Raw genomic sequence first — 26,167 nt, 5'->3', positions numbered from 1 at the left:
TGTGCGGTCTAGGAGCTGCGTCTAACTGCGCAAACTCCGTGCATTTGAAGAGTCAGTCGCAGTGCTAACCCAGCCTTTCCACCCGCTGGGAGGAAGGCGTTCCCCAGGGACTGGGCAATTGTCTGCCTGGCCAGAAAGTGAGACAGTCACTAAATACCTACCCCAAGGAAAGCCGAAATGAATGGAACACGCATCCCTAGGGAGTATTGGCCAGGCGCGCAGATAAATCACAAACTGCACTGACAGTTTGAGATTAGCATTGAGTGCCAAATGCCGACACAGGCAACCAAGTTCCAGGAAAAGAAATCCGATCTGAGAGAGGCGACCGCGGCGGTGCAAAGCGAAATCCACAAGAGAGGCCGGGCAGAGACCAAATCTTGATGGAGCCTCCTCTTGGGGCGAGCACCTAGGCACTTATCGAAGTCTTACCTGGTCACCGGTCTACCCCAAAAGGTACCGCTATACAGGTGAAAAAACTCAAGGCTCCTGCAGTTTACAGTACTATCCAAAGTCTGAGTTGTAATCTCAAACCCAGTTCTTTGACTCCACGCCCGAGATCCTTCCTCTCCTCCGCCCACTGGGGAGTAGGTCTCTACAGAGTGACTCCCGCCCATCCCAAAGCGACTCGTCCCGTGATTCGATGCAGGTGCTGCACGCCAGAGGGAACTGGAGGAATGCTGGGCGCCCGGGGTGGGGGTGGGGAGGTTCTGTAGCCAAATCCTCGGCCGCACAACCCGCCGGGACCTTCCGGACGCCGGGAGCAGGGCCCTCCAGCCGGCGCCCGCCCTGATTGGCGCTCGGGGTCGGCCTCCAGCTGGCTCACCTGCCACTCTCAGCCAATCGAGGACACCAGAATTAGGGCTGTCACCGAGGGAGGGGGAGATGCTGCGGACGCGCGTCTGAGCTGCCCTCCCCGCGGAGTTCCCGCCAGGCCCGCGGCAATCCCGAGCCTAGTCCCAGCCGCCGGCTGCCAGCCCCGCGGCCCTCATCACCGAGCTCGGTGCCCCGCGCGCTTTAATGCAGCAGCTCCAGCCCGGGCCTGCTCGGCATCTCCGCTTGGTGGGACGCGCCCCGACGGTGCCCCGAGTCGTCTGCGAACGCCACCCCCATTGCCTCCCACCGTTCACCCGGTCCCTGTCGGCCCCCGGGGAGAGCGTGGGCCCGGCCGGGGTCAGCCCGACTGAGGCAGGATGTTCACGTCCAAGTCCAACTCCGTGTCGCCCTCGCCGTCCCTAGAGCAGGCCGACTCCGACGCGCTGGACATCAGTACCAAAGTGCAGCTCTACGGGGTGCTGTGGAAGCGGCCCTTCGGGAGGCCGTCAGCCAAGTGGTCCCGGAGGTGAGTGCGTCCCCAGAGCCCCACCACCACCACCGGGGAAGGGAGCTCCCGGTCTCAGGACACCTCCCATCACTTCCAGTCACTGTCCCGCCTCTGCCTTCCTCTGTGACCTTGATCTTGCTCCGTTTTACTCTGCACCGGCTCCGCATGAAAGATGTGGATCTTAGCTGCTAGAGCTGGAGTGGGACCACCCGCCTGGGGGAGGTAGTGGATTCTCTGTGAAATAAACTGAGTCCCTAGTGGGGAGCCTGGGTGTGGGCTGAGATCAGGGCTGTATCAGATCAAGTTGTGCCAGACTGTGCCTCCAAAGAGAAGCCCCATCTTCAGCCACAAGACACCTTTCCGGATCTTTACTGGCAAACTCATTTTCCACACCCAGGTCTAGAGTTGCTGGCTAGAGGTGGAACACTATTGAGCCAGGTTCTGACTTAGGCCAGGAGAGAGAGAGCAGGGCCTGGAAAAGTCTGTGCCATCCCCACCTGGATGGCGGGGGGATACATTGGTTCTGCTCAAAGGACTGATCCTTTGGAAGTGGTGGTGGATGGAGAAATCCACAGCAGCCCCAGCTTCCTTCAGCACCAGCTTCCTCATCCTCCCTCAGAGAGTACTCCCCAGAAGTCAATAGCCACTTTCCACTAACAAATGGCCTGGGAGGTTTTGGTATTGGGACAAGGGGAATCTTATAGCTCTGGGCTTGCAGGAAGCTCCCAAAACTGGCCTCAGGTGCCATGGGCCATCTTCTGCACAGTTTTTATCCTCAAGCCAACTTTGGTTCTGAGATTTGCTACTTGTATGGCCTAGAGAACTTTAGACCCTGTCACAGCCCCTCCCTGGAGGTTGTGACCCTTCCAGGAAACTAGGGGTGCATCTATATACCCTTTCCCCATCCTATACCAAGAGTCTATCCCGAGCAGAGGGGCCTCAGATGTTCTTAGGATCACAGATCATATTCTGATGTTCAATTCTGATGAATAATTTAATATTCCTATAAAACTGCAGAACAAATGAAGCTGTGGACAGCATTTCACATTTTCCATACCCGGTTTTATGTATTTTTATTACTTTTGACAGATTTCTGAGATTTAATGTAATACGCACTCCCTGAGTTCCTCCAAAATTCTTACCTCTGGTGCTCTTAATGGAGGTTTGCAGCAGCACGAAGATTGTATGAGGGGGCTTCCAGGGTTGAACTGCTTGAGCTGTAGCCGCTGAGGGTGGGGAGCAGCTTGTCTCTGCTTGGGCTCTTGAGTGGGGGTGGGAAGTCTTCTTGAGATGCAAGTGCCATTAGCAGAATGTCCCCTCCCCTCTTCTGCCTCAGCTGCTCCAGGCAGCAGACACTCCTCTCCACTGGGTCTGGCTGCTGGCCCAGGTATTGCCTCTGAGTCTTGCCAGCCAAGACTTTTCTTGCCAGGTATTTTCACCTGATTGCATCCAGTAAATGCTAGGTGTCTGGGACCCCCAGCTCATGTCCCCTGGGCCCCCTTACCACTATAGTTACAGTAGGGACCTGGACCCACAGTTGATTTGGGGGCTGAGAAGCATGCAGGGTAGACTCCCCAATTTAACCACAGTGATATGTTTGGGGTACCCAGAGAATCTCATCAGTGAACCCCACAGCCACCGTAAAAAACATCCAGTCTAAATCAGAACAATGCATGTGACCCACAAATACAGCTCCAAGTCTAGCCCTCTAACCCCCTTAGAGAAGATTTTCACTTCCTTCCTCTGGAGCTGCCACTGGGAAAAGACTCCCACTCCTCGGGGCTCAGGAAACCTGCCCACACTAGGCCTCTGTCCATGACCTCTGTTTCATGCTCTGGAACTATCTCTCTCTCTCTCTCTCTCTCTCTCTCTCTCTCTCTATATATATATATATATATATATATATATATATATATATATATACACACACACACACACACACACACACACACACACACACCACAGATTTAGCCTTGAGTCGCAACAGCTAGCCTGGGTGGGTCTGGGGAGTGGGGGAGGCCTGATGATCCACTTAACCCCCTCTTGCTTCCCAGCAGGGCCCCCTGCGCCCCAGTTTGCCATTTGTGAGGTGGAGTCTCTGGACCTCAGCTAATTAGCAGCCAGGGGAAGCTTGGGAACAAGGCAGCTCTGGCCTGCCACTGCAGAGCGGTCGATGCCCTGGCGGGGCAGCTAAGGAGAGAGGGCTTGGAAAGGCTCTGTCAGTACTGCATAAATAATGAGTGGGCAGGATAGAACTGCCTGGGGCTGGCTGGGTTCTATAAACCCTCTTCCCCTGGGGCCTGCCTTAGGAAGCATGCCTCCAGCCCCCACTACCCAAGCAGCCCTTCCTTCCTGGGGTGGGAGGACACCCTGAGCTCAGTCCAATCCACATTCTATTCTTCCATAAGCAACAGAAGGGGAAGGGAATCAAAAGCATTAGTTAGCAGAGGGAAGGGAATCTGGGGAGGTATTTAGAGGGTGATTCAATAACTCTGTCCTCATCTTAAGCTGTGAGCAGTGGTGATGCAGGTGCCCAGATGTAGGAAGCTCTGAGACAAGGGGAACAGATTAGGGAGTCCCAGCTTCAGCCAGGGTCAGCTCAAATAGCCAGAGGCTTCTCAGATTCAATACTTCATCCAACACTCTAGTCCCTCTCCCAAATGAATGCCTCCTAAGACCAGAGCCCCTGATGAAGAGGGCCCAGCCAATTCTTTCCTGTGACAGTGCCCTCTTCCACCCTGCTGTAAGGTGGCCTTTGGGAACCAGCCCGGTAGCAATTCCCTATTGGGCAGAATGGTAGATCTCTGCCCCAGGGAGCGAAGACTCATGGTGCCCATCAGGTACCCAGAGTTCCACGGAAACAGCACCTACGTGTTGCAGATCTGCAATCTGCAGACATGGCTCAAGAATCTGCCACACCCACTCCCTCTTAATAATCAACCTGTATTCTCCAAACTTCTTTCAGAGTGGCAGCATGAGGGGGCGGAGGCTTGGCCAGGAGGCAGCTGGAAGGTCGGGATTCCTGCAAATATGTGTGGGTGGGAAGGATATGGGGGAGGTGACAGAGCAGGGAATCTCTTTCAGCATTGGTGAAGGAGAGGGATTTGGAGGACAGTGTCTTCCCCAAGAAAATAAGTAGTGAGCGACTTACTTTATTCTAAAGATTTCATAGTGTTTTTCACTCTCTGGGAAAACATTACCTTCTCCTTATCCCAGGATTGCTATTCCCCATACCCACTGATAGGAAGGAAAATTGGGGCACAGAGGCAGGGGGAATGTGCCTTGTCAAGTCTCTCCAGATCCCTCTACCCATCATCAAGGAGATGGGCAAAGTCTCTGGACCACACAGCCATAAATGAAATGACACACCCGTTAATTCAGGCTTCAATGGGGTCAGATTTGCCCAGACAGACAGGTCTACTGGAGTCAAGTGAGTTAATTGTGCAAACAAACCTCACTTCTATCCCACTCCTTCCCTTAGTGGCTGTTGATGTCCTGTTTGAAAATGAGTCTCAGCTGGGGGGGGCAGGGCAGGTAGGGGGTGGGACAGACCCCAAGCTTGAAGGCACTTCAGCTTCCTACATCCGGGACTTGAACATAGAAAGTAGTTTTTCTGAGAGCAGCTGTGGGTATGGTGGAACTGGAAGCTAGGCTGAAAGGCTGGAGCTCTGAGTTCCAGTCCCTGCTCTGCCACTGACTAGCTGTGTGTCCCAGGCTGTGGTACATCTCCTAACTGGCTGCCCGTGTCTCATCTACAAAGTGAGGGTGAGGTGGGGTTTTTTGTTTGTTTGTTTTGTTTTATTTTGGTACTGGATATTGAACCCAGGGGTGCTTAACACTGAGCCACATCCCCAGCCCTTTTAAATACTTTATTTAGAGACAGGGTCTCACTGAGTTGCTTAGGTCCTCACTAAGTTGCTGAGGCTGACTTTGAACTCATAATCCTCCTGCCTCAGCTTCCAGAGCTGCTAGGATCACAGGCGTGCACCACCACGCCCAGCTCAAATTGTGTTTTCTTAAACTGTGTTCCACAGATGATTCTAGAGGTGCTTTTAGTCTACCCCAGAGAGTGGAAACCAGGTGGTAGGGCACTATCAGCGTCTCCACAGTAGTGTGTGTTTGGTGCATTGAACATGCCTTTGCTATATTGTTTGAAGAGTTCTGATAAAAAATTGTTTGAACCTCTTTGAATTTGATCTCTCCAGGAGCCGACATGCTCCCCCTGCCAACCAACCTGCTGTCTCAGATGCAATGCTAGCCAAGCAGCCTTGGTCAGGATGAGCATCCCCTGAGCATACAGGCCTTTGGACAAGAAGGGACAAACACTGGGGGCTCTGCCACTTCTGTAAGGACACTTGATAAGCTGTCCTTTCCCAGCTTCAACCCCCAAACCCACTCTTAGGGTCTGAGGCACTCAGATTGAGGGGAGTAAGGGCTGGGCATATTCTGAAAGTCTGTGCGGCCAGACTGGATGTTCTGCCTTCCTGGGAAATGTAACCCACACCTAACTCCACAGGCTCTTGCCCTCCTGAAAGTGAGGTAACCTTGGCCCCAAGATCAAATGCCACAGGGAGTCTACATCCTGTACCCATGTTCCTGCTCCCACCTGGAGGCTCTAAACCCAGACTCCCTGAATGTAAATTGCTAGCTGGCTGGTGTAGGTGTCTCTGTTGCACTAGCAGAGGGGGGACTCAGTTCATTCCTCAGTCTCCTCTACCCTTTCCCACTGCCACACATGAACCCCAGCCTCTGGTACCAGGTGGTCATGGGTCTAGCAGGCTGAGCTGAAGGGCAGGTTTGGCACCAAGGAGGAAGAGGAACATTATGTTATAGAGGTGTAAACACCCTCATGCTGAGTCTTAGCTGCCTTGTTTCTCAAGCCCACTGTGTCCACCACCCTCTCTTGACCCTGTAGGACTCTTGCATCTTCTTGGGATCCTCCTCTGCACCTCCCCCCATTATTCCTCTACCCCATTGCCCTTCAACTTTTGCCCCAACATCAAATTTCTCTCACTCTTGTTATACAAAGTCCCTCCCAGATCCTACTCCCAAATTGGGCATTTGCATCTCGAAACCACAAGGAGCTCATCCAGTGGACTGACCTTTCTAACAGGACCCTCCCAACTGGGAAGGTGCTTGCATGTTCCTCGGCTCCAGGTGGATCTCGCAGGAACCCAATGTTAACCATAAAGCTCTGGTTGAGACCTTATTGAATTCAGAGCACAAGGGTGGGAGAAAGGAGGACCGAACTTAAGAAAATCCCTTCTGGGGGCTGGGGCTGTAGCTCAGTGGCAGAGCGCTTGCTTAGCATATGTGAGGGACTGGGTTCGATCCTCAGCACCACATGAAAATAAATACATAAGATAAAGGCATTATGTCCATTTACAACTACAAAAAAATTAAAAAATAATAAAATAAAACCCCTCCTGGTTCCCCAGTTTACGCTAGATGGCTTCTATGTTCATCCTGTCAACCAAACTAGAATCCTGTGTGTCTCCCCAGATTCACATCACCTGCCCTGGTCTAATTGTTCAACAAGCCCTGCTAGTTTTTATCTCCTGTTAACTCTAAGTTGTCTCTTTACGTGGCCATGGTCTCCTCAAGACCCCACCCCACCCCACCCCACCCATGTCTAACACTACAATTTAACCTCACAGTACTTGCTTAAAACCCACTGCCAGCTTCCCTGTCGGCAAGAAATCCCACTCTGCTCTGAGTCTCTGACCTTAGCTCCCTCCTTAGCGGCCCCACCCCCGCACACTGGCCACCCCTTTTGGACTTATCTGCCTATAATACCAGACATGTTTTGATGACCTGGATCACACTAGTTTCTGCTTATTCCCTTCTTTTCTGTCTGGACTCTCTCTCCCCACTCTACTTCCTCCCAAATTCCTAAGATATTTATATTTACTCATCAGAACCCTGCTCAGTTATGAAAGCCTCTCAGAGAACTCCCCTGGCTGGGCCCCTAAACCATTCAGTCCCCCTGCTGGGCACTCTTCCTGTACCCTGATACAAACAGACTCTGATGCCACATATTTTGGTGCTTGACAATGTCACAGTGATCCTCCCGGTGCTCTGTATTACCGCAGTGTACCCTGCTGTTTTACAATGTTGCCCTACATCCTTTACAAGTTTCCTAGCGTTTACCAGCTGTGTGATCTGGGGCATATTACTTAATTTCTCTGCGCTCTAGATTCCTCACGTAACTCTTGTAAGGAGTGAGTGAATTAACACCCATATGGAGCTTGATAGACATTAGTTATTTTTTAGATTATTGATTTCTATGTTCTCTCTCCTCATTCATTTCTTAGCTCCTTGAGGATAGGGATTCATTTGCCACAGGGTATAGCACAGCACCTGCCCATCGAGGTGATTCCTTAATGCTCTGTGAGCTGAGCTGAGCAGGAGTTTGCAGTTCCTTTGCCAAGATCAGCTCTAGGGATACATGTGAACAATTCCGGGTCATAAGTGATGAGGAAGCCTAGGGCACAGGCAGTTGAGCGCTTGGGCTTGGTCAGCAGAGACAACTAACTGGGTTCTAAGTTTGCCACTTACTAGTGGCTCAATCTCTCTGTGCCTCAGTGAAATAGAAACAACACACCTCCATCCCTTACAGTTTTGGTGAGAAATCTAAATAAGAGAATGTCAATGCTGGGCACGGTGGCACACACCTGTAATCCCAGCGGCTTGGGCAGCTGAGGCAGGAGGATCCAGAGTTCGAAGCCAGCCTCAGCAACTTAGCGAGGCCCAAAGCAACTCAGTGAGACACTGTCTCAAAATAAACTATAAAAAAGGGCTGGGGATGTGGCTCAGGGGTTAAATGCCCCTAAGTTCAATCCTTGGTACCAAAAAAAGGAACATCAATAAAACAACTGGCAAAGTGAGCATCTTGCTGCCTTCTAAATGTTCCTTAATCTATAGGTAAAAATTCTGTTCTTTAAGACCGAGAGAGGAGGCAGCCATGCTGACACACCCTTATCCACATTCACTGGGCTCCCCACAACCCAAAGGGGCAGGTGGGGAGGGTCCTAAGGACTAGGGTGGGCAGACAAGCCTCCCTCCAGCAGGGCTGTGTGAGCACAAATGGGAGAGGAGGTCAGAGGGGGACCCCAGCAGGAACCTCAGAAAATAAACACTAATAGTCATAAGAAAAGTAAACACGTCCTGAATCTTTCCACGGTCTTCTAAGCCTTTGTGTGACTTTACTTACCCTCGAGCTGCACTCAAGGGAACCGAGGCCTGAGTTTAGGATAGCTGCACACTCCCATCTTCTCGATCTTTTCTTGCCTTCTAATCATGCATGGCGGCAACTCTTACCATGTCCCCTTTTCTTTGCCCCCTCCCCCAAATCTGTCCTTGACACCACAGCCAGGTAAGCCTTTTGTACATCAGGCCACGTCATTTCTGCTCAAAGCCCTCCATGACTCAGAGAAAAACACAGCCTCTACCAAGTAGCCCTGTGACCTTCAGCAAGTCATGTCACCTCTCTGTTTAAAATGCAGGGAGCACCTGTTTCCTAGGGTAATTGTGAGTGTTCAAGGAGTTAACAGAGGTAATTGCTCACAGGAAAGCATGATTTGTGGTAAGAGCCAAAGAAATGTAGGCTCACTCCTTAGTCTCAGTACCAGAGCCACAGGGCCTTACAAGACCTGGCCCAGCCATTTTTGGTCTTGCTCCCTCTGCTTCAGCCTTGCAGTTCCTGCCAGAGCCAGGCATGCTCCTGCCTCAGGACCTTGCATCTACAGGTCTTCTGCCTGGAGCACCTCCCGTCTTCCCTCACCTTCTTCATTAACCTTCTTCTGCCTACCTGCTTAGTATAACCCCTGCCCCACCCCATTACCCAGCAGAGTCGGGTTCTGGGAGGACCTCTTTCTGTTTCCCAGAGGGCCAACTCTCTGCACAGGGCAGTGGGGAGGGGAAATTGAGAAAGAGGGAGGAAGAGAGCCTGAGACAGAGAGGGAGGGAGAAAGGGAAAGGGAGAGGGAGAGGGCCAAAGAAAAAGAAGGAGAGAACCTTCCTCTTTTTGTCAAGGCTCAGGCCTAGAGGAACAGGGCCCCTCCCTCTTAGCACATTTAACCTTAATTACCTTCCCACCTCAGATACAGTCACATTTGGGGTTAGGGCTTCAATGTGAATTGTGGGGTCAGGCAGGACACAGCAATATTTCAGAAGCTGTTGAGAGGGATAGAGGCAGCTTGTGCTGCTTGTCTCACCTTATATGGGGAGGTACATATTCATGCCAGGTGTCCTGGGTCCTCGCCAACTGGCAGAGTGATGAGCATGGGCTCATTTGGTTTCCCAATGATCACATAAGGTCAGTGTTCTCGCCCCAGCTCTATAGACAAAGAAACTAAGACTCAGAGCTGTGCTACCTCCCCAAGGGTCTCCCAACCCACCTGGAAAAGGGCAGGTCTGTTGCTTGCTGAAGCCCATGTTCTCACCTACTCTGTGAGGTCCCTTGGAAAAAGCAGGGCACACCCACTTCAGTCCATGGGACAGAAGTGGTGTGGCCCCACCCTCCAGGAAACTAGCAGCCCTCTCTGGACAAGCAGAGCATGTAGGCTGTGGCAGTGGGTGCCGAGTGCCAAGTACCCTGCAAGTGCAGGAGGGGCCCAGACGTCAGCATTGGGTGAGGAGCATGCAGCCAGATGAAGAGCGGACGGAGGGCATTTTGGGTAGAGCAGCATGATCTCTGTTTGCAGGGTCATGCAAGGAGCGGGGAGGTAGCGGGCTCCAGACTCCCCTGGAGCACAGAGACACTGAAGGGTAGAAGTGGTGGGAGAGCTGAGCACGGGCAGAGTCAGCTGTGGGAGGCCCAGAAGGTCACTGAAGTTCTGCAGTGGCTCTTGGTAAGGAGGGCAGGGAGGTTCTGATTTTTATTTTCATTGTATTTTCCCTGGCCAATGTCATGCCATTGATGCTGTGTCTCTGAATGCACAGCAGCTGAGAGTCATACTGTTGGCTACTGGGAGTCCATCTTAGCAGTCCAACATACCCCTGCTTTGAACTCTCCTCCATGCACACACCCACACACACACTCAACAACTCAGAATCTTCCCTACTTTCTGCTCATATCGTATCGCTACAACAGTGGCCCTGGAGGAAGGAGCCAGCACTTGGGGTGTCTCTGAGCCTCAGGAGCTTTGAGGCCAAACTGGATCTTCCCCTGTGGGGCATTTGGTGTCTTATCAAAGTTAGTTTCAATCATTAGTTTTATAAGAGTCCCCAGGACAGGGCCCTGGGGGTTGGCATTGAGGATGCACCTCCTCAAAATTCAGAAAGCATCAAGGTCCAGGGATCCTAAGTCCCAGAAGGAGGCTGTGGAGCAGTCTGAGACAAAAGGGAATACAGGTGTCCCACTGAGGGTGTCAGGCGCTGCAGATGTGGCCCCGACAACCTGTACCCATTCCCTTTGGTTGCACGCTCTCAAGATTACACCAGAAGACTCACCTTGGAGTCATGTGTCTTTTTATCCTCCTCCTATCCTACCTGGAGGAGACTCTAAGTAACTGGAGATGATAGTTCAAGGGGTGCAGGAACCTGAGGGGGAAGGACTTCAGGTGTCCTGCTGTACCTAGGATGGTGGGATGAGGGGATAGAGGCAGCCAGCCCTGAGGAGCAGAGGGAGGGCAATTTGGGTGAAGCAGCATGACCTCCATAATTAGGGTCATGCAAGGAGCATAAGCTGGTGGCCCCATGGGCTCCTCTGTGAGTCCAGGGCTACAAAGGCACTCTTGTTGTCTCCCAGGGCCTAACTCTTTCTCCCCTTCCTTCCCCCTCACCGCTGTAGGTTTTTCATTATCAAAGAGAGCTTTCTGCTTTACTACTCTGAGAGTGAAAAAAAGAGCTTTGAAACCAACAAATACTTCAATATACATCCTAAGGTGAGGTGGTCCCTCCCCAGGGCCACAGTGGGGGAGGGTCCCAAGGAGATGTCAGGGGATGTTGGAGGGCTGTCCTTTGTCTTGCAGTGGTCTAGCAGGGAGTCTGGAAAGCAAATTTTCTCTCAGGGCACAAGACCCCCTTCCCTGCCCCCCAGGCTCGACCCCAACTTTCCTGTACCCTGGAGCCTGCCCCAGCCCTTCTTCTTCCCTCTGAGAGTCAGTTCTGGCCTCTGTCCAGCAGCTACAAGGTCAGGTTCAGTAGCCCCAAGGTCAGGTCCACCCTGGAGGTCTTGGCAGAGCCTGGCTTTATCCCCAGAGGCCCCAAGTGACCTGAGCTGGGTGGGTGGGGCTGCCTGTTCTGGTTCTTCCACAGGGTGTCATACCCCTTGGGGGCTGCCTGGTGGAGGCCAAGGAAGAGCCCAGCATGCCCTATGTCATGAAGATCTCCCATCAGGACTTCCATGTAAGTGAAGCTCTCCCCTCAGCCTGGGAAAATCAGCCTGGCCCAGGGAGGTGTCCATGCCCAGGACTGTGTTGTAGGGGAGCAGAGTGGGCCTCCATGACCCTCCAAGGGGCCATCTCTCAGCACACCCATGGCTCCTCTTCCTGGCAGGGGAATGTCTTGCTGGCTGCCGAGTCCGAGTTTGAACAGACGCAGTGGCTGGAGATGCTCCAGGAGTCTGGAAAGGTGTAAGTGCTCGCAGCCAGAAGGGCATCTGGGGCTCCAGACTCGGGGGGCGGGGGACAGGCTGGGCCTGTCTCTGACTGTCTGCTGGGATCCTCGTGGACACTGAGAGGGCTGTAGGAGTTGGCTAGGATGGGTGAGAGGAGGCAGCCAGCTCTTAGAGCATCTCTGAGGGTCCCCCAAGTGAGCTTGGAAAGTATTTACGGTCACAGGTAGCACACATGAACACTGTGTGTCTCCAGCTCTTGGAAGTGAATCCAGCATCAATCACTCATTGTATTTGGTACTTGCTAATGTCGATCTCACCTCCTCCTATCAAGGACCAGAGTGAGTGCCCAACAATGTCCAATTGCACATAAATCCCTGTCCTAGCACCTGCCTATTTGAGCTGGATCACACTGTTGATCCAATAAACAATACTTGAGTCCCACCCTGCATGTGGCCTCGTGCTTGGTGACGGGTACTCAGGGGATAGGAAGCTGCCTGGGAAGAAATCTCTTCCCTGCTCTGAAAGTGCTCTTGGTCCCTGGTGGCCCACTTTGCAGCCTGGGCCAGTCTCCAGTTACTGTAAATGATCCATACTGGTGGCATGCCCAGAGCCCTAGGTGCTAGAGTGACAGTCAGCTGAGTTTCTGGATAGGCGAGTACAAAACACGCACTTGCTCTTTCTCCTAGATCCTCGTGGTCTAACGATCTTATTTCTTCCTCTTCTCTCCTCTGTGCCATCTGCCCTCACTCCCAGGACCTGGAAGAATGCCCAGCTGGGAGAAGCCATGATCAAAAGCCTGGAGGCCCAGGGGCTGCAGTTGGCTAAGGAAAAGCAAGAGTATTTAGGTTGGCTGGAGGGGTGGACTGGAACCTGAGGTTTCCTAGTGGGAGCACTTGGGGGCCTAAGCTATAGCCAGGGGCTTGGTGGAGGACCCAGGGTGGGTGTCCAGGTGGGACTCAGCAGGCCATGAGGAACCAGAGACCAGCTCCACACCTGGAGGGCTTTATGGAGAGACAAATGTCCTTCTGGCCAGTATGGCTGGAGGGAGAACAGCCTGGTGGCCAGGAGTCGGGGGTCTGCACCTGGCCTTATCTTCTCCCTACCAGCTCTCTGTGTCTTTAGGTGGCTCGTCTCTCTAAACCTCAGTTTCCTCCTCCTTAAGATGGAGTTAAGGATAGTCCCCAGCTTTCAGAGGTGGTATGGAGATCGGGTTCATTGGTCCCATGAGAAAATGCTGCAGGTGCTCATGTAGGGCTTGCAGTGAGGGCTCCTTAAATGAAGACGCAGTTATCCTACCCTGGGCACCTGAGTCCCACATTTCACCCCAAACCCTCCCCACGCCAAGACCACCTTGAACTTGGCCACAGGGCTCCAGGCCCCTATGCCGAGAGAGAAGATGGGCAGACTTGGGGCTCAATGCTTTGCCTGGGACCCCTCCCCTTCTGCCCGCTTAGGCACTTGGGCCCCAGCATGGTTCCCCTTCCCACTAAGATTCTGCCCTCCCCACTAGCCGGACACCAGTGCAGGCAGTGGGGGGCGGGGGTGGAGCTGAGGACCAGCCCAGCCACAGCAGCCCTGGGGGATGCATGGGACTCACCTGAGCTCCCAAGGACAAGGCCCTGTCATGGCCCTGTGAATGCATGAAGCAGGAATGATACCCAGAAAGGAGGGAAGCGGGACCAGTCCTTGGCTAGCAGGGGTGCTGACCTCTTCCTGGGGAGATGCTGGGGATGATGGAGACCACCCTGGGCACCTGCCTCAGGACTTCTACTGTGAGAAAGCAGTCTATAAGGGTGTGCTTGCCTTGACAGACAAACTGATGGAAGAGACAGAAGAACTCTGCCTTCAGCGGGAGCAGAGAGAGGTAGGTGCACAGGGAGGCCACTGTCACTCTGTCACTGCCTCCCCTTAACACTTAACAGCCTCACTTGCTGTCTCCCAACACGTGCTTCCAGCATTAGGAAGAGACGTGGGGGGCTGGGCACCCAGCGACTGGCTGGAACATCAGACGGGGCGGGGCCAGGAGCCCAGTGCAATGACAGTGCTTGCAACTGCTATAGATTTTGGCAGGAAGTGCATTTCTCCTTGCCAACCCTCCAAAGGAAAGTAAAAAGGGAAGGTAACCATCTTCTAGGGAAGAAGTTCTCCAAAAATTTTATAAGCGGCTTGTCACAGAGATTCCCAGGAGGCTGTAATGGCCTGAATCATCTATCAGGGGTTTCTGGCACTGTAAGGGTGATGGGATTTGATGATCTCAGAGGTTCCTTCATTCTCTGCCAACAATACAAGTCCTGAGCAGGTTCATTGCTGACTTGAAGCTGCCTGTGGTTCAGGAGACTCTTGGCCTCATGGGAGCCACTGAAGTTCGCTTCATTTGAAACCTCTAGGCAGCACTGAGCCTCACCTATCCTGAGGAGTCTTTCTGACACCCGAAAGGCAGGGGGTGAGTACTAGTTGGCAGTACAGAATCCAGAGCCAGGCTATCTGTATTTGTATCTGCCCATCACACTTGTGGCTGTGTGACCTCAGACAAATTATTTAACCTCTTTGAACATCAATATTCTCATCTGAAAAATGACAATGATAATAGAACCCATCTTATTAAGGATGCTGTAAAGATTAAAGGTGTTACCTATACCGCGATCGGCACATAAGACATGTTTATTGAATGTTTGTTGATATGCTCATGTTGTTATTAATTATGGGCCCACCCCACATGTGAACTGCCTGAGGCAGAAGCTATCGAGTGGCTTGTACAGAGGAGCCCACAGAGAGAGGCACCATTGATTCTACTTCTCTTTGCCTTGTCACTTTTCCTCGCTCCCAGGCCAGTTGTGGAGCTTGGCACTGTGGGATGAATCAATGGGTGAATAACTTTGTTCTCCCGACTTTACATCTTGATTTTAATCCAGTAGGACAGTCCACCTTCATTTTTCTTCTTCCAAAAATTTGTCAGTTTTTCGTGCCCATTTATTCATCCAACTGGACTTAAGAGCCATTTTGTTGGTTACAAAACAAACAGAAAAATCCACAGAGGATTTGTACTTAGAGGTACGGATTTGAGGACTGTCATGTTGACTACAATGTCTCTTCCACCCCCCCAAGGGTGGGGGCCTCTGTATCCCAGGCTTTCATCTAGATTTCATTAGAATGTTGGTATTTTCTCCATTCAGTCCCACACCTTTTAAGTGGGAATTTGGTGTGTTGATGTCAGCACCTTGAAGACAGGTGAGCTGGGTGTGGTGGCTCACACCTGTAATCCTAAGTACACGGGAGCTGAGGCAGGAGGGTTGCCTGTTGAAGGTTCTGTCTCAAAAAACAAAACACAACAAAATGTGATTTAGGAAGCCTGGGGTGGGGTGGGGTGACAGGCACGGCCTCCGGCAGGGAGAAGAGACTTATCCATCAGAGAGGCTAAATCTGGGGCAGCAGTCGGCCGGAGGAAAATTTAGACACTCTATCTAGGTCTTTAGCCAGGAAATTAGGACAGCGGGGACCCACTGCACACAGGCCTCACTGGGTGCCACAGCACACTGGAGGAAGGAGGCTGTCGGCAGTGAACTCTCTTTTTGGCGCACATGGGTGTAAGCCAGACCCGCTGGTGCCCACAGGAGAGGCTGCTCAGGCGGGCAGGGGAGAAAGAACTAGGAGAGCTGGATTCCTTGTCCGCAGCATGTCTAGAGAGGAATAGGATTCAGATTCTATTCCTGGCTTAACCACTGAGTCATTCTGTCCAAGTTTTTCTCTACTTTCTCATCTATAGGATGAGTCTGCCTGTCCCCTCTTCCTTCCCCATTTCATGGCAGGTCAGAGATTGGGGTGTGCTTTGGGCCACATAGAAAGGCCTTTGGTACAATGGCCCAGTGATAAGACGAAGGTTCTTCTGATTTGTGACATCTCAGGGGACAGCCTGCTCAAAAGGAAGTCTCAGGGTCTGGATTCAAGAGACCTGGATGAGAATCTCAGCTTTATGACTGACAGTGTGAACTTGGGAATGTCAGTCGAAGCCTCTGATCTTCAGATTATCCATTTGAGATGTCTGATAAAAGAAATGCCAGCTCCTACCTTCCTCCCAGGTTGCAGTGAGGCTCAAGGGAACAGAATGTAGGTGCTTTGTGGAATGGAAAGGCCCAGTGTATGATGGCGGAGTCTGGCACCCTCCATGTACAGAAAGGTGGGAGGTCCACGAGTTCAAAGCCAGCCTCGGCAAAGTGAGGCACTAAGCAACTAAGTGAGACCCTGTCTCCAAATAAAATACAAAATAGGGCTGGGGATGTGGCTCAGTGGTTAAGTGCCCCTGGGTTCAATCCCTGGTACTAAAAAAAAAAAAAAAAAAAGTCATAGGTGAAATTAAAGTATAAAAGAACAGAGCAAGCAGGCAGCTTGGGGTTCACAGCAAAATTGGATAGAAAGTATGGAGTCCTGCTGCCCCCACCTCCCCCTCTCTCCATGTCCCACACCACGGTGACAGTCATGTTACGATTGAGGGTCCTACACTGACACGACATTATCACCCAAAATTCATACTTTACATTAGGGTTCACACTTTTTTTGGGGGGTGGGTACTGGGGATTGAACTCAGGGGCATTTGACCACTGTGCCACATCCCCAGCCCTATTTTGTATTTTATTTAGAGACAGGGTCTCACTGAGTTACTTACCAGCTCATCTTTGCTGAGGCTGGCTTTGAACTCACGATCCTCCTGTCTCAGCTTCCTGAGCTGTTGATTACAGGCATGCACCACCATGACCAATCATGTCAATGGACCTTCATTTTATTTATTTATATGAAGTGCTGAGAATCAAACCCAGTGCCTCACACATGCCAGGCAAGTGCTCTACCACTGAGTTACAGCCCCAGCCCTAGGGTTCACTCTTGGTGTTGTACATTCTGTGGATTTTGACAAATATGTAATGTCATGTATCCACCATTGTAATATCATATAGAATAGTTTTGATGCCCTAAACATCCTCCATGCTCCAGATATTCATCTCTCCCTCCCCAATAACCCCTGGCAATCACTCATCTTTTTACTGTCTCCATAGTTTTGCCTTCTCCAGAATGTCATACACTTGGAATTATATTCTATGTTGTTTTTTCAGATTGGCTTCTTTCATTTAGTAATATGCATTTAAGTTTCCTTCATGTCTTTTTATGGTTTGATAGCTCATTTCTTTTTAGTGCTGAATAATATTGTCTAAAGGACATCTCAGTTGCTTCCAAGTTTTGGCAATTATGAATAAAGCTGCTATAAACATCCATGCATAGGTTTTCTTGTGGACATACATTTTCAGCTCATTTGAATGAGTAACAAGGCGTGTGATTGCTGGATCATATGGAAAGAGTATGTAAGTTTTGTAAGAAGCGGCTAAACTGTCTTCCAAAGTGGCTGTGCCATTTGGCATTTCCATCAGAAGTGAATGAGAGTTCCTGTTGCTCCACACTTTGGCTAGTGTTCGGTGTTGCCAGTGTTTTGGATTGTGGCCATTCTCATAGATGTGTTGTGTTATTTCATTGTTGTTTGAATTTGCATTTACCTAATGACACAATAATGTTGAACATCTTTGCATATGCTGATTTGCCATCTGTAGATCTTCTTTGGTGTCAGTTAAGGTCTTTTGCTCATTTAAAAGAAATGGGTTATTCATTTTCATATTAAGGTTTTTTAAAAACTATTTTTAATTGTAGATGAACACAATACCTTTATTTTATTTATTTATTTTTATGCAGTGCTGAGGATTGAACCCAGTACCTCACACGTGCAAGGCAAGCATTCTACCACTGAGCCACAACCCCAGACCTTCATATTGAGTTTTAAGAGTTCTTTATGTATTTTGAGTAACAGTCATTTATCAGATGTGTTTGCAAATATTTTCTCCCACTCTGTGACTTGTCTTCTAAAAATCGTACAACCACTTTGGAAGATGGTTTGGCAGATTCTTACAAAACTGATATCCTTTTTCCTTATCATCCAGCAATCATATTTCTTGACATTATCTTTCACAGAGCAGGAATTTGTAATTTTAATGAAATCCAGCTCACTATTTATTTCATGAATTATGCCTTTGATGTTGTATCTAAAAACTCATTGCTAAACTCAAGGTCATCCAGATTTTCACCTATGCTGTCTTTTAGAAGTTTTATACTTTTATTAATTTTTGTAAAAGATTTAAAGGTTATTTTCTTTTTTTAATTTCTTGTTTCTTTCTTACCTTTTTTTTTTTTTTTTTTTTTTTGCATGTGTATGTCCAGTTGTTGCGGTGACATTTATTGAAAAGACTGTCTTTGCTCCGTTATATTACTTTTGCTCCTTTGTCATAGATAAGTTGACAATATTTATATGGGCCTATTTCTAGTCTCTTTATTCTGATCTATTGATTTGCCTATTTTTTTCCCAGTACCACATGGTTTTAGGTGTCATAGGTCTTCCAGTTCTTCTCTACTTTGTTCTCTTTCAATATTGAGTTGGGTATTCTGAGTCGCATACCTATTCATATAACATTTAGCATCAGTTTGCCAATATCCACAAAATGATGTGCTAATATTTTGATGGGATTGTGTTGAATCTATAGATCAAGTAGGGAAGAAATGACACATGACAATATAGAGTTTTCCTATCCATGAACATGGAATATCTCTCCATTCTTCTTCCATATTTTTCATTAGAGTTTTGTAGTTTTCCACATAAATCTTGTACATTTTTAAAATTTAGATCTAAGTATTTTATTTTTAGGGGATGCTAATATAAGTGGGTGTATATTTTTAATTTTAAATTCCACTTATTCACTATTGGTATATTGGAAAGCAATCGACTGTTTTCATTTTTTTGGTATAGGGAATTGAATCCAAGGCTTCATATGTGCTAGGCAAATACTCTACCACTGCATTACATCCCTAGAATTTTTTATTTTATTTTAAGACAGGGTCTCACTATATTGTGCAGGCTGATCTCGACCTTGTGATTCTCCTGCCTCAGCTTCCCAAGTAGCTGGATTAAAGGTGTGTGCCACCATAACTGACAGCAATTGACTTGTATACATTAACCTTGTAACAATGCTACAATTGCTTATGAGTTCCAGGAATTTGTGTGAGTATCAATTTTCCTGGATTTCCTACAGAAATAATCATGTCATCTGTGAAAAAAGATGGAGTTATTCTCTCTTTCCAATCTGCATGCTATTTATTTCTTTTTCTTATCTTACCAATTATCTAGGCCTTTTGGAACTTTGTTGTAAAGCAGTAATGAGAAGGAACATCTTTGCTTTATTACTGATCTTAGAGGAAATGCTTCTAGTTTATCACCATTAATTATGGTGTCAGCTATATTTTTTTTGTAGATATTCTTAATCAAGTTGAGAAAATTCCCTTCTATTCCTAGTTTGCTGAGAGATTTTATTGTCAGCAAGCACTGGACTTTGTCAAATGATTTTTCTGCATATGTTAATATGATCATGTGGTCTTTCTTCTTGAGCCTGTTGATGTGATGGATTACATCAATTTATTTTCAAACATTGAACTAACTTTGTATACCTGGTGTAAATCCCACTTGGACATGATGTATAATTCCTTTTATGCATTGTTTGATTCAATTTGCCAATACTTTGTTGAGGATTTTTACATTGATGTGAGTGATGATATTGGTTTGTATCCTCCTTTTCCTGTCATGTCTTTGTTGAGTTTTGGTACTAGGGTTATGCTAGCTTCATAAAATAAGTTATAAAGTATTTATCCTGCTTCTATCTTCTGGAAGAGATTGTGGAAAACTGGCATAATTTCTCTCTTAAATGTTTGGTGAGATTCACTAGGAGACTCATCTGGGTCTGGTGTTTTCTGTTTTGGAAGATTATTAATTATTGATTCAATTTCCTCAACAGACATAGGTCTATTCAGATTGTCTGTTTCTTCTGGTGTGAATTTTGACAGATTCCCTTTAAGGAAGTGGTCCATTCATTTAGGTTATCAAATTTGTGGGCATAGAGTTGCTCATATATTCTATTATTATCATTTAAATTTAGTTATACATGGACACAATACCTTTATTTTATTTATGTATTTTTTATGCAGTGCTAAGGATTAAACCCAGTGCCTCATATTCTAGGCAAGTGCTCTTATCATTGAGCTACAACCCTTATTTATTTATTTATTTATTTGGGGGTACTGGGGATTGAACTCAGGGGCATTCGACCACTGAGCCACATCCCCAGCCCTATTGTGTGTTTTATTTAGAGACAGGGTCTCACTAGGTTGCTTAGTGCCTTGCTGTTGCTGAGGCTGGCTTTGAATTGGGATTCTCCTGTCTCAGCCTCCCGTGTCACTGGGATTATAGGCATGGGTTACTGTGCCCAGCCCCAGCCCCTTTTATTATCCTTTTAATGTCTATCATGTCTGTAGTGATATCTCCTTTTTCCCAATTCCACTTCTGATATTAGTAATTTGTGTCTTTGTATTTTTTCTTAATTAGCCCAGCTTATGGAGTTTATTGATCTTTTCAAAAACCCAGATTTTGGTTTTCTTGATTTCCTTTATTTATTTCCTATTTCCAATTTCACTGGGTTTTTTTATTTGTTTTTTAGTAAGGGGGATTGAACCCAGGGTCTTACACATGCTAAGCAATTATCCTACTATTGAGCTAGCTACATTCACATTTATTTTTATTTTTTGAGACAGGATCTCACCTTGTTGCCCAGGCTGGCCTTGAACTTGTGATTCTCCTATCGCAGCTTCTGCTGGGATTACAGGTGTGCATCACCTTGCTCAGTTTTTCATTATCCTTCTGTAATTTATTTCTAGTGCAATTCCATTGTGGCGTAATAGCAGACATTGGATGATTTTCTATTCTTTTAAATTTGTTAAGGGCTATCTTATGGCCTATTTCTCATAGTTCTAGATGCCCACAACACAGGTTTTATTCTGAGCCCTCTTCTATTGGTGTGTAGGCAGCTGCCATCTCACTGTGTGCTTCTTGTACAGACGCAAGGAGAAACAAAGAGCTAGCTCTGTAGTGTCTCTTGTGTCATCAGGAGAGTCCCACATAACTTCATCTAATCCTACTTACTTCCAAAAGATCGTATATTTACACAGTGGAAATTAGTGCTACCAAAATTCAACAAATAAATCTTTAAAGAACTCCAACATTCAGTGCATAACAGATGCCAATTATATCCAGTTGTTGACTTGAACTATGTCTGTACAAATTTTTTACCTACTTCCTCTGTCAATTTATGATAGATGGTGTCAAAGTCTCTAATTATATTGGTGGATCCATTTATTTCCACTTTCAATTTTATCAGTCTTTTTCTCATGTATTATATTTGATGCTCTGTTCGTGGGAGTGTACATATTAAATATTACTATATCTTCAGGACTATTGACCCCTTTATCATTACATAATGCCTCTTGCCTCTTACCCCTACTCCTGCAGTTCTGGGGATTAAATCCAGGACCTTGTGCATGATAGACAAGCACTTTACCACTTAGCTACACCCCAGCCCATGTAATGCCTCTTTTTATTCTTGATGACTTTTCCAGCTTCTTTTTCAGAAGTCTGATTTATCTGAAATTATTGATTACTATAAGTATGGGTATATTTTTCTCCATCTTTTGCTTGTAATCTATATGTGGTTTTTTTTTTTATCTAAAGTGAGTTTCTTGGGCTGGGGATATAGCTCACTCATAGAATGCTTGGTTAGCATATGTGAGGCCCTGGGTTCAATCCCCAGTTCCACCATCAAAAGAAAAGAAAAGATTAAAATGGATTCTTGCAGACAATAGATAGTTGAGTATTTTTTTAATCCACACTGAAAATCTTTGCCTTTTAGTTGCTGTGTTTAGGTCTTTGACATATAAAGAGACATTCAATATAGTTGAATTGATATCTACCATATTTGTTCCTGTTTTCTGTTTATTACACTTCTTATTTGTTCCTTTTTTTTCCCCCTAGTACTGGGGCTCAAATCCGGGGCCTCACTCATGCTGGGCAAGTGCTCTACCACTGAGCTACATCCTCAGCCCTATTTGTATCTATTTTGTCTTCCACACATTTTCTTACTTCTGTGATTTTGTGTTTTCTTTTTTGCTTTTTCTAGTATGGGGGATTGATCCAGAGGTATTTTTACCATTAAGCTACATCCCCAGTCTTTGTTATTTTTTATTAATCACTGTTGCCCCAAACTGATCCTCCTGCCTCAGCTTATCGAGTCACTGGGATTATGGGCATGCAACATCATGCCCAGCTTAATTGTGCATTTTATATGATTCATTTTTTTAAAAAAAAATTTCGTTGTCAATGGACCTTTATTTTATCTATTTATTTTTACGTGTTACTGAGACTCAAACCCAGTGCCTCATACATGCTAGGCAAGCACTCTACCATTGAGCAACAGCCCAAGTCCATGATTCCATATTTTCTACTTTCTTAATACACCAATTTTACTTTTTAAAAATTAGTGGTTACCCTAAAGTTTGCAATACACACTTACAACTAACCCAAGACCATTTTCAAACAGCGCTCTACCTAACTCCTCCCTCCCATCCCTTATAACATTTTTGCAATTCATTTCACTTATATGTAAGAGCATATAAGCATCATCTATTCAGTCTCTGATGCTCTTTATTAATATAGATCTGAGTTTCTGACCAGTATCATTTTCCTTTTCTCTGAAGAACTTTTTAAACATTTCTTGCAAAGCAGATCTACTGGCAAAAATAATTCTACTTTCATTTGCTAAGAAGATCTTTATTTTTCCTTTCTTAGCTGTAGATAGACACACTATCCTTTATTTATTTATTTATTTAGTTTTATGTGGTGTTGAGGATCGAACCCAGTGCCTCACACATGCGAGGCAAGCGCTCTACCACTGAACTAAAATCCCAACCCCTTTCCTTCACTTTTAAAGGATCATTTTTCAGAAGACAGAATTCTAGGTTGGCCTTTTTTTTTTTTTCTCTCAATGCTTTAAACATTTCACTCCACACTCTTCTTGCTTGTATGGTTTCTGAGAAGTTCAAAGTCATTCTTATATTTATTCATCTTCACTCTTCTGTAGGTAAGGTTGCGTGTGTGTGTGTGTGTGTGTGTGCGTGTGTGTGTGTTTTCTGGCTTCTTTGAAGATTTTTTCTTTGTCTTTGATTTTGTGAAGTTTGAATACGACATGGCTAGATGTAGTGAGGTTTTTCTTTTTTTGTCTTACATTTATCCACTTTTGTTCTCTGAGCTTCTTGGAACAGTGGTTTGGTTTCCGATAATAATTTGGGGAAATTCTCAGTATTTATTGCTTCAAACATTGCTTCTGTTCCTTCTGTTTTTTTTTTCCTTCTGGTATTCCCATTACACATATATTACACTTTTTGCAGATGTCCCACAATTTTTAGATGTTCTGTTCTTTTTTTTTTTTTTTCCTCTAGTCTTTTTTCTCTTTTCTTTTGAGTTTGGGGAGTTTCTACTCTCAAGCACAAAAGTTCTTTCCTCAGCTGTGTCCAGTTTACTAATGATTTCATCAACGTATTCATCATTCTGTATAGTGTTTTTGATCTCTTGCATTTAAAAAAAATCTTTCTTAGAATTTCCAATTTCTACTTACTTTATCCATCCATTTTTCCATGTCTGTTTTTCCCATTAAAGCCCTTAGCATATTAATCTTGGATTAAAAAAAATTTTTTTTAGTTATACATGGACACAATGTCTTTATTTCATTTATTTATTTTTATGTGGTGCTGAGGATTGAACCTAGGGTCTCACACGTGAGAGGCACGCGCTCTACCGCTGAGCCACAACCCCAGCCCCATGTTTTTGTTTTTAATTAGGGGTCTGATAATTCTACATTTCTACTATATCCAGCTCTGACTCTGATTCTTATTCAGTCTTTTGCAACTGTGTTTTGCCTTTTAGTATGCCTTGCAATTGTTTGTTGAATGCCAGACACAGTGTGCTAGGGAAAAGGAATTGTGGTAAATAGGCTTTTGTGGTGCAGTGGTCAGGTGTGTGTGTGTGGGAGCAGACTATAGTCCTGTGATTAGGTTTCATTCCTTTAATGAGGCTGGTCCCCTGTATTGTGGATGTCACAAGTGCTTCTCAGTGTCTACCCTGCACCTCCAGCCTCTTAGATGGGACAGGATGGCTACAGTGAGCTGGAGTTGGGAATTTTCTTCCTTCAGATAGGTGAGGCTCTGATGCAATTCCAGCAGGTCAGACTCTAGTAAAATCATTTCCCCTTGAGCACAGACTTATTAAGAAGAATAGAATAATTTTTTATTTGCTATATTACATTAAAATATATTATTAAAATAAATTTCACCTCTTAAAAAAAGAGAATAGAATGCTTTGTTGTATTTCAACATTTCTCTTGCTGCAAACATCATGGTATTTTTACTCTAATATTCCCTGTAAAATCTGGTAGAGTTCTTGGAGATAAACTCACAAAAGTGTGCAGGGAGGCCTAAGTCTGGAGCCTGATGGGGTTTTTAACACTAAAACTTGTCCATATGAAGCCTTCAGCAATTCATCAGCTACAGTTCAGATTTTCCTACCTCTGAATTGGTTCCCAGTGAGTTTTTTGCTGATGTGTTTCTGCTCTATTCCTGGGGTTTTCTCCAATTTCGGGTTTAGTAGTTCACTCCGTGACATCATTCCTCTGAAAGATCTAAGAAGAGAAGCTGATTTTTCAGTTTATTTTTTTATGTATTAGATGGAGTAGCAACTTCTAAGTTCCTTACATTCTGGACTGGAAACTAGAATTGCCCAGTTCTCTTTCCTTTTCCTCTTTAACAATACATACAGCTTCTTTCCTAGTGATAGAAATCATGCTCTTGTAGAAAACTTGGAAAACATGAATTTATCCTTAGTCCCACAATTGATGGATAATTATTGTCAGCTTTTAGTGTTTTGCATTTGTCTGTTTTCTACTATGTCGTCGTCTTCTTCTCATTTCTCTCCTCTTCCTCCCTCCTACTCTTCTTCTTCTTCCTTATTCTTCTTTTCTTTTTGTGATGCAGAGAATTGAACCAAAGGTCTCATGCATGCTAAACTCACACTCTACTACTGAGCTACTCTTCCTGCTGTATGTATTGTTTTTATATTTTAAACATAATGAGGAGGATGTCAGATATTCAGTTTATGGCCTACTTTTTCATTATGCCTGTTATCATAACTTCATTAATGTTATACCTTTGCCATGCCATTTAATATTCCTTGAAAATATTGATTTTAATGGCTCGGTACTGATTCATCCTATGTGACGCTTCATATCTCCTATTTTTGAACATTTTAGGCCATTTATACAATTATAAATTATGCCACAATGAATCATTGTACATAGATCTTGTTTTACTTTTCTAATTATTTCCTTAGGATAAATTACAATTCAGTAAAATTACTAAGTCAAAGGATAAGAACTTTAATGGTTCTTGGTGCACACTGCCAAATGCTTTCCAAAAAATATGTACCAATTTATATTCCCATCAGCAGTGTATGGCTATTTCCATTTTGAGTCCCTCCTTCATTTTTACTAGCTGTATGACTTTGAACAAGTTAGGTAACTTAGCTTGTCCCTTTGTTTTTCCCATCTGTAAATTGACAATAGTAATACTCATACTTGTTTTGGGTATTAAATAACTTAATGCACGTAATGGCTTAGAGCAGTAAGTTCACAGTAAATTCTAGGCATTGTTATTTATTTATTTATTTATTTATTTATTTATTTTAGTGGTAGTTGGACCCAATACCTTTATTTTGTTTATTTATTTTTATGTGGTGCCGTGGATCAAACCCAGGGCCTCACACATGCTAGGCAAGTGTTCTACCACAACCCCAGCCCTCTAGGCATTGTTATCATGTATCAACATCTATGTTTGAAGTCCCTTTTCTGTTCTTTTGAGTAGATGTCCATTCTTTTTCTTTTTTCAGTGTTGAGGCCTGAACTCAGGGAGATTTTACCATGGAGCTACATCCCTAGCCCAGCCCCTTTTAATTTTTTATTTTTGAGTCAGAGGCTCTCTAAATTGCCTAGGCTGGTCTCAAACTTGCAATCCTCCTGCCTCAGCCTCCCAAGGAGCTGGGCTCACAGGTATGCACAACAGTGCCTGGCAATTGCTGTCTACTCTTGAAAAGATACTCCACAGTTTGAATGTATAATACTAATTAATATTTATTAAACACGGACTATGGTGCAAGCAACTTTCATGGATGAATTTATGCAATCCTCGCATTGACCTAAGAGACCTCATTTCAGAAGATGCTGCCTGTTCTTCCCTTCTCTCTGCACTAGATCATAAGGCAGTTCAGGCCACAC

General features: G+C 46.1%; 1 protein-coding gene across 1 annotated transcript in view; it reads left to right on the top strand.

Annotated features, from left to right (window-relative positions):
• Nucleotides 1–1,066: 1,066 nt before the first annotated feature.
• Nucleotides 1,067–26,167, top strand: part of Plekhd1 (pleckstrin homology and coiled-coil domain containing D1) — a 36,846-nt gene continuing 11,745 nt past the window's right edge. The window contains exons 1-6 of the mRNA XM_027929832.3: nt 1,067–1,339; nt 11,115–11,208; nt 11,582–11,671; nt 11,822–11,898; nt 12,636–12,727; nt 13,694–13,746. Of these exons, the coding sequence (XP_027785633.1) occupies nt 1,191–1,339; nt 11,115–11,208; nt 11,582–11,671; nt 11,822–11,898; nt 12,636–12,727; nt 13,694–13,746 (555 nt within the window). The 5' untranslated portion in view covers nt 1,067–1,190. The remainder of the gene's footprint in view (nt 1,340–11,114; nt 11,209–11,581; nt 11,672–11,821; nt 11,899–12,635; nt 12,728–13,693; nt 13,747–26,167) is intronic.

The sequence above is a fragment of the Marmota flaviventris genome, chromosome 2, assembly GCF_047511675.1.
Source record: "Marmota flaviventris isolate mMarFla1 chromosome 2, mMarFla1.hap1, whole genome shotgun sequence".
NCBI classification, from domain to species: domain Eukaryota; kingdom Metazoa; phylum Chordata; class Mammalia; order Rodentia; family Sciuridae; genus Marmota; species Marmota flaviventris.
Note: the sequence above shows the minus strand (reverse complement) of the source record. Positions and strands in the feature narration are given on the sequence as shown.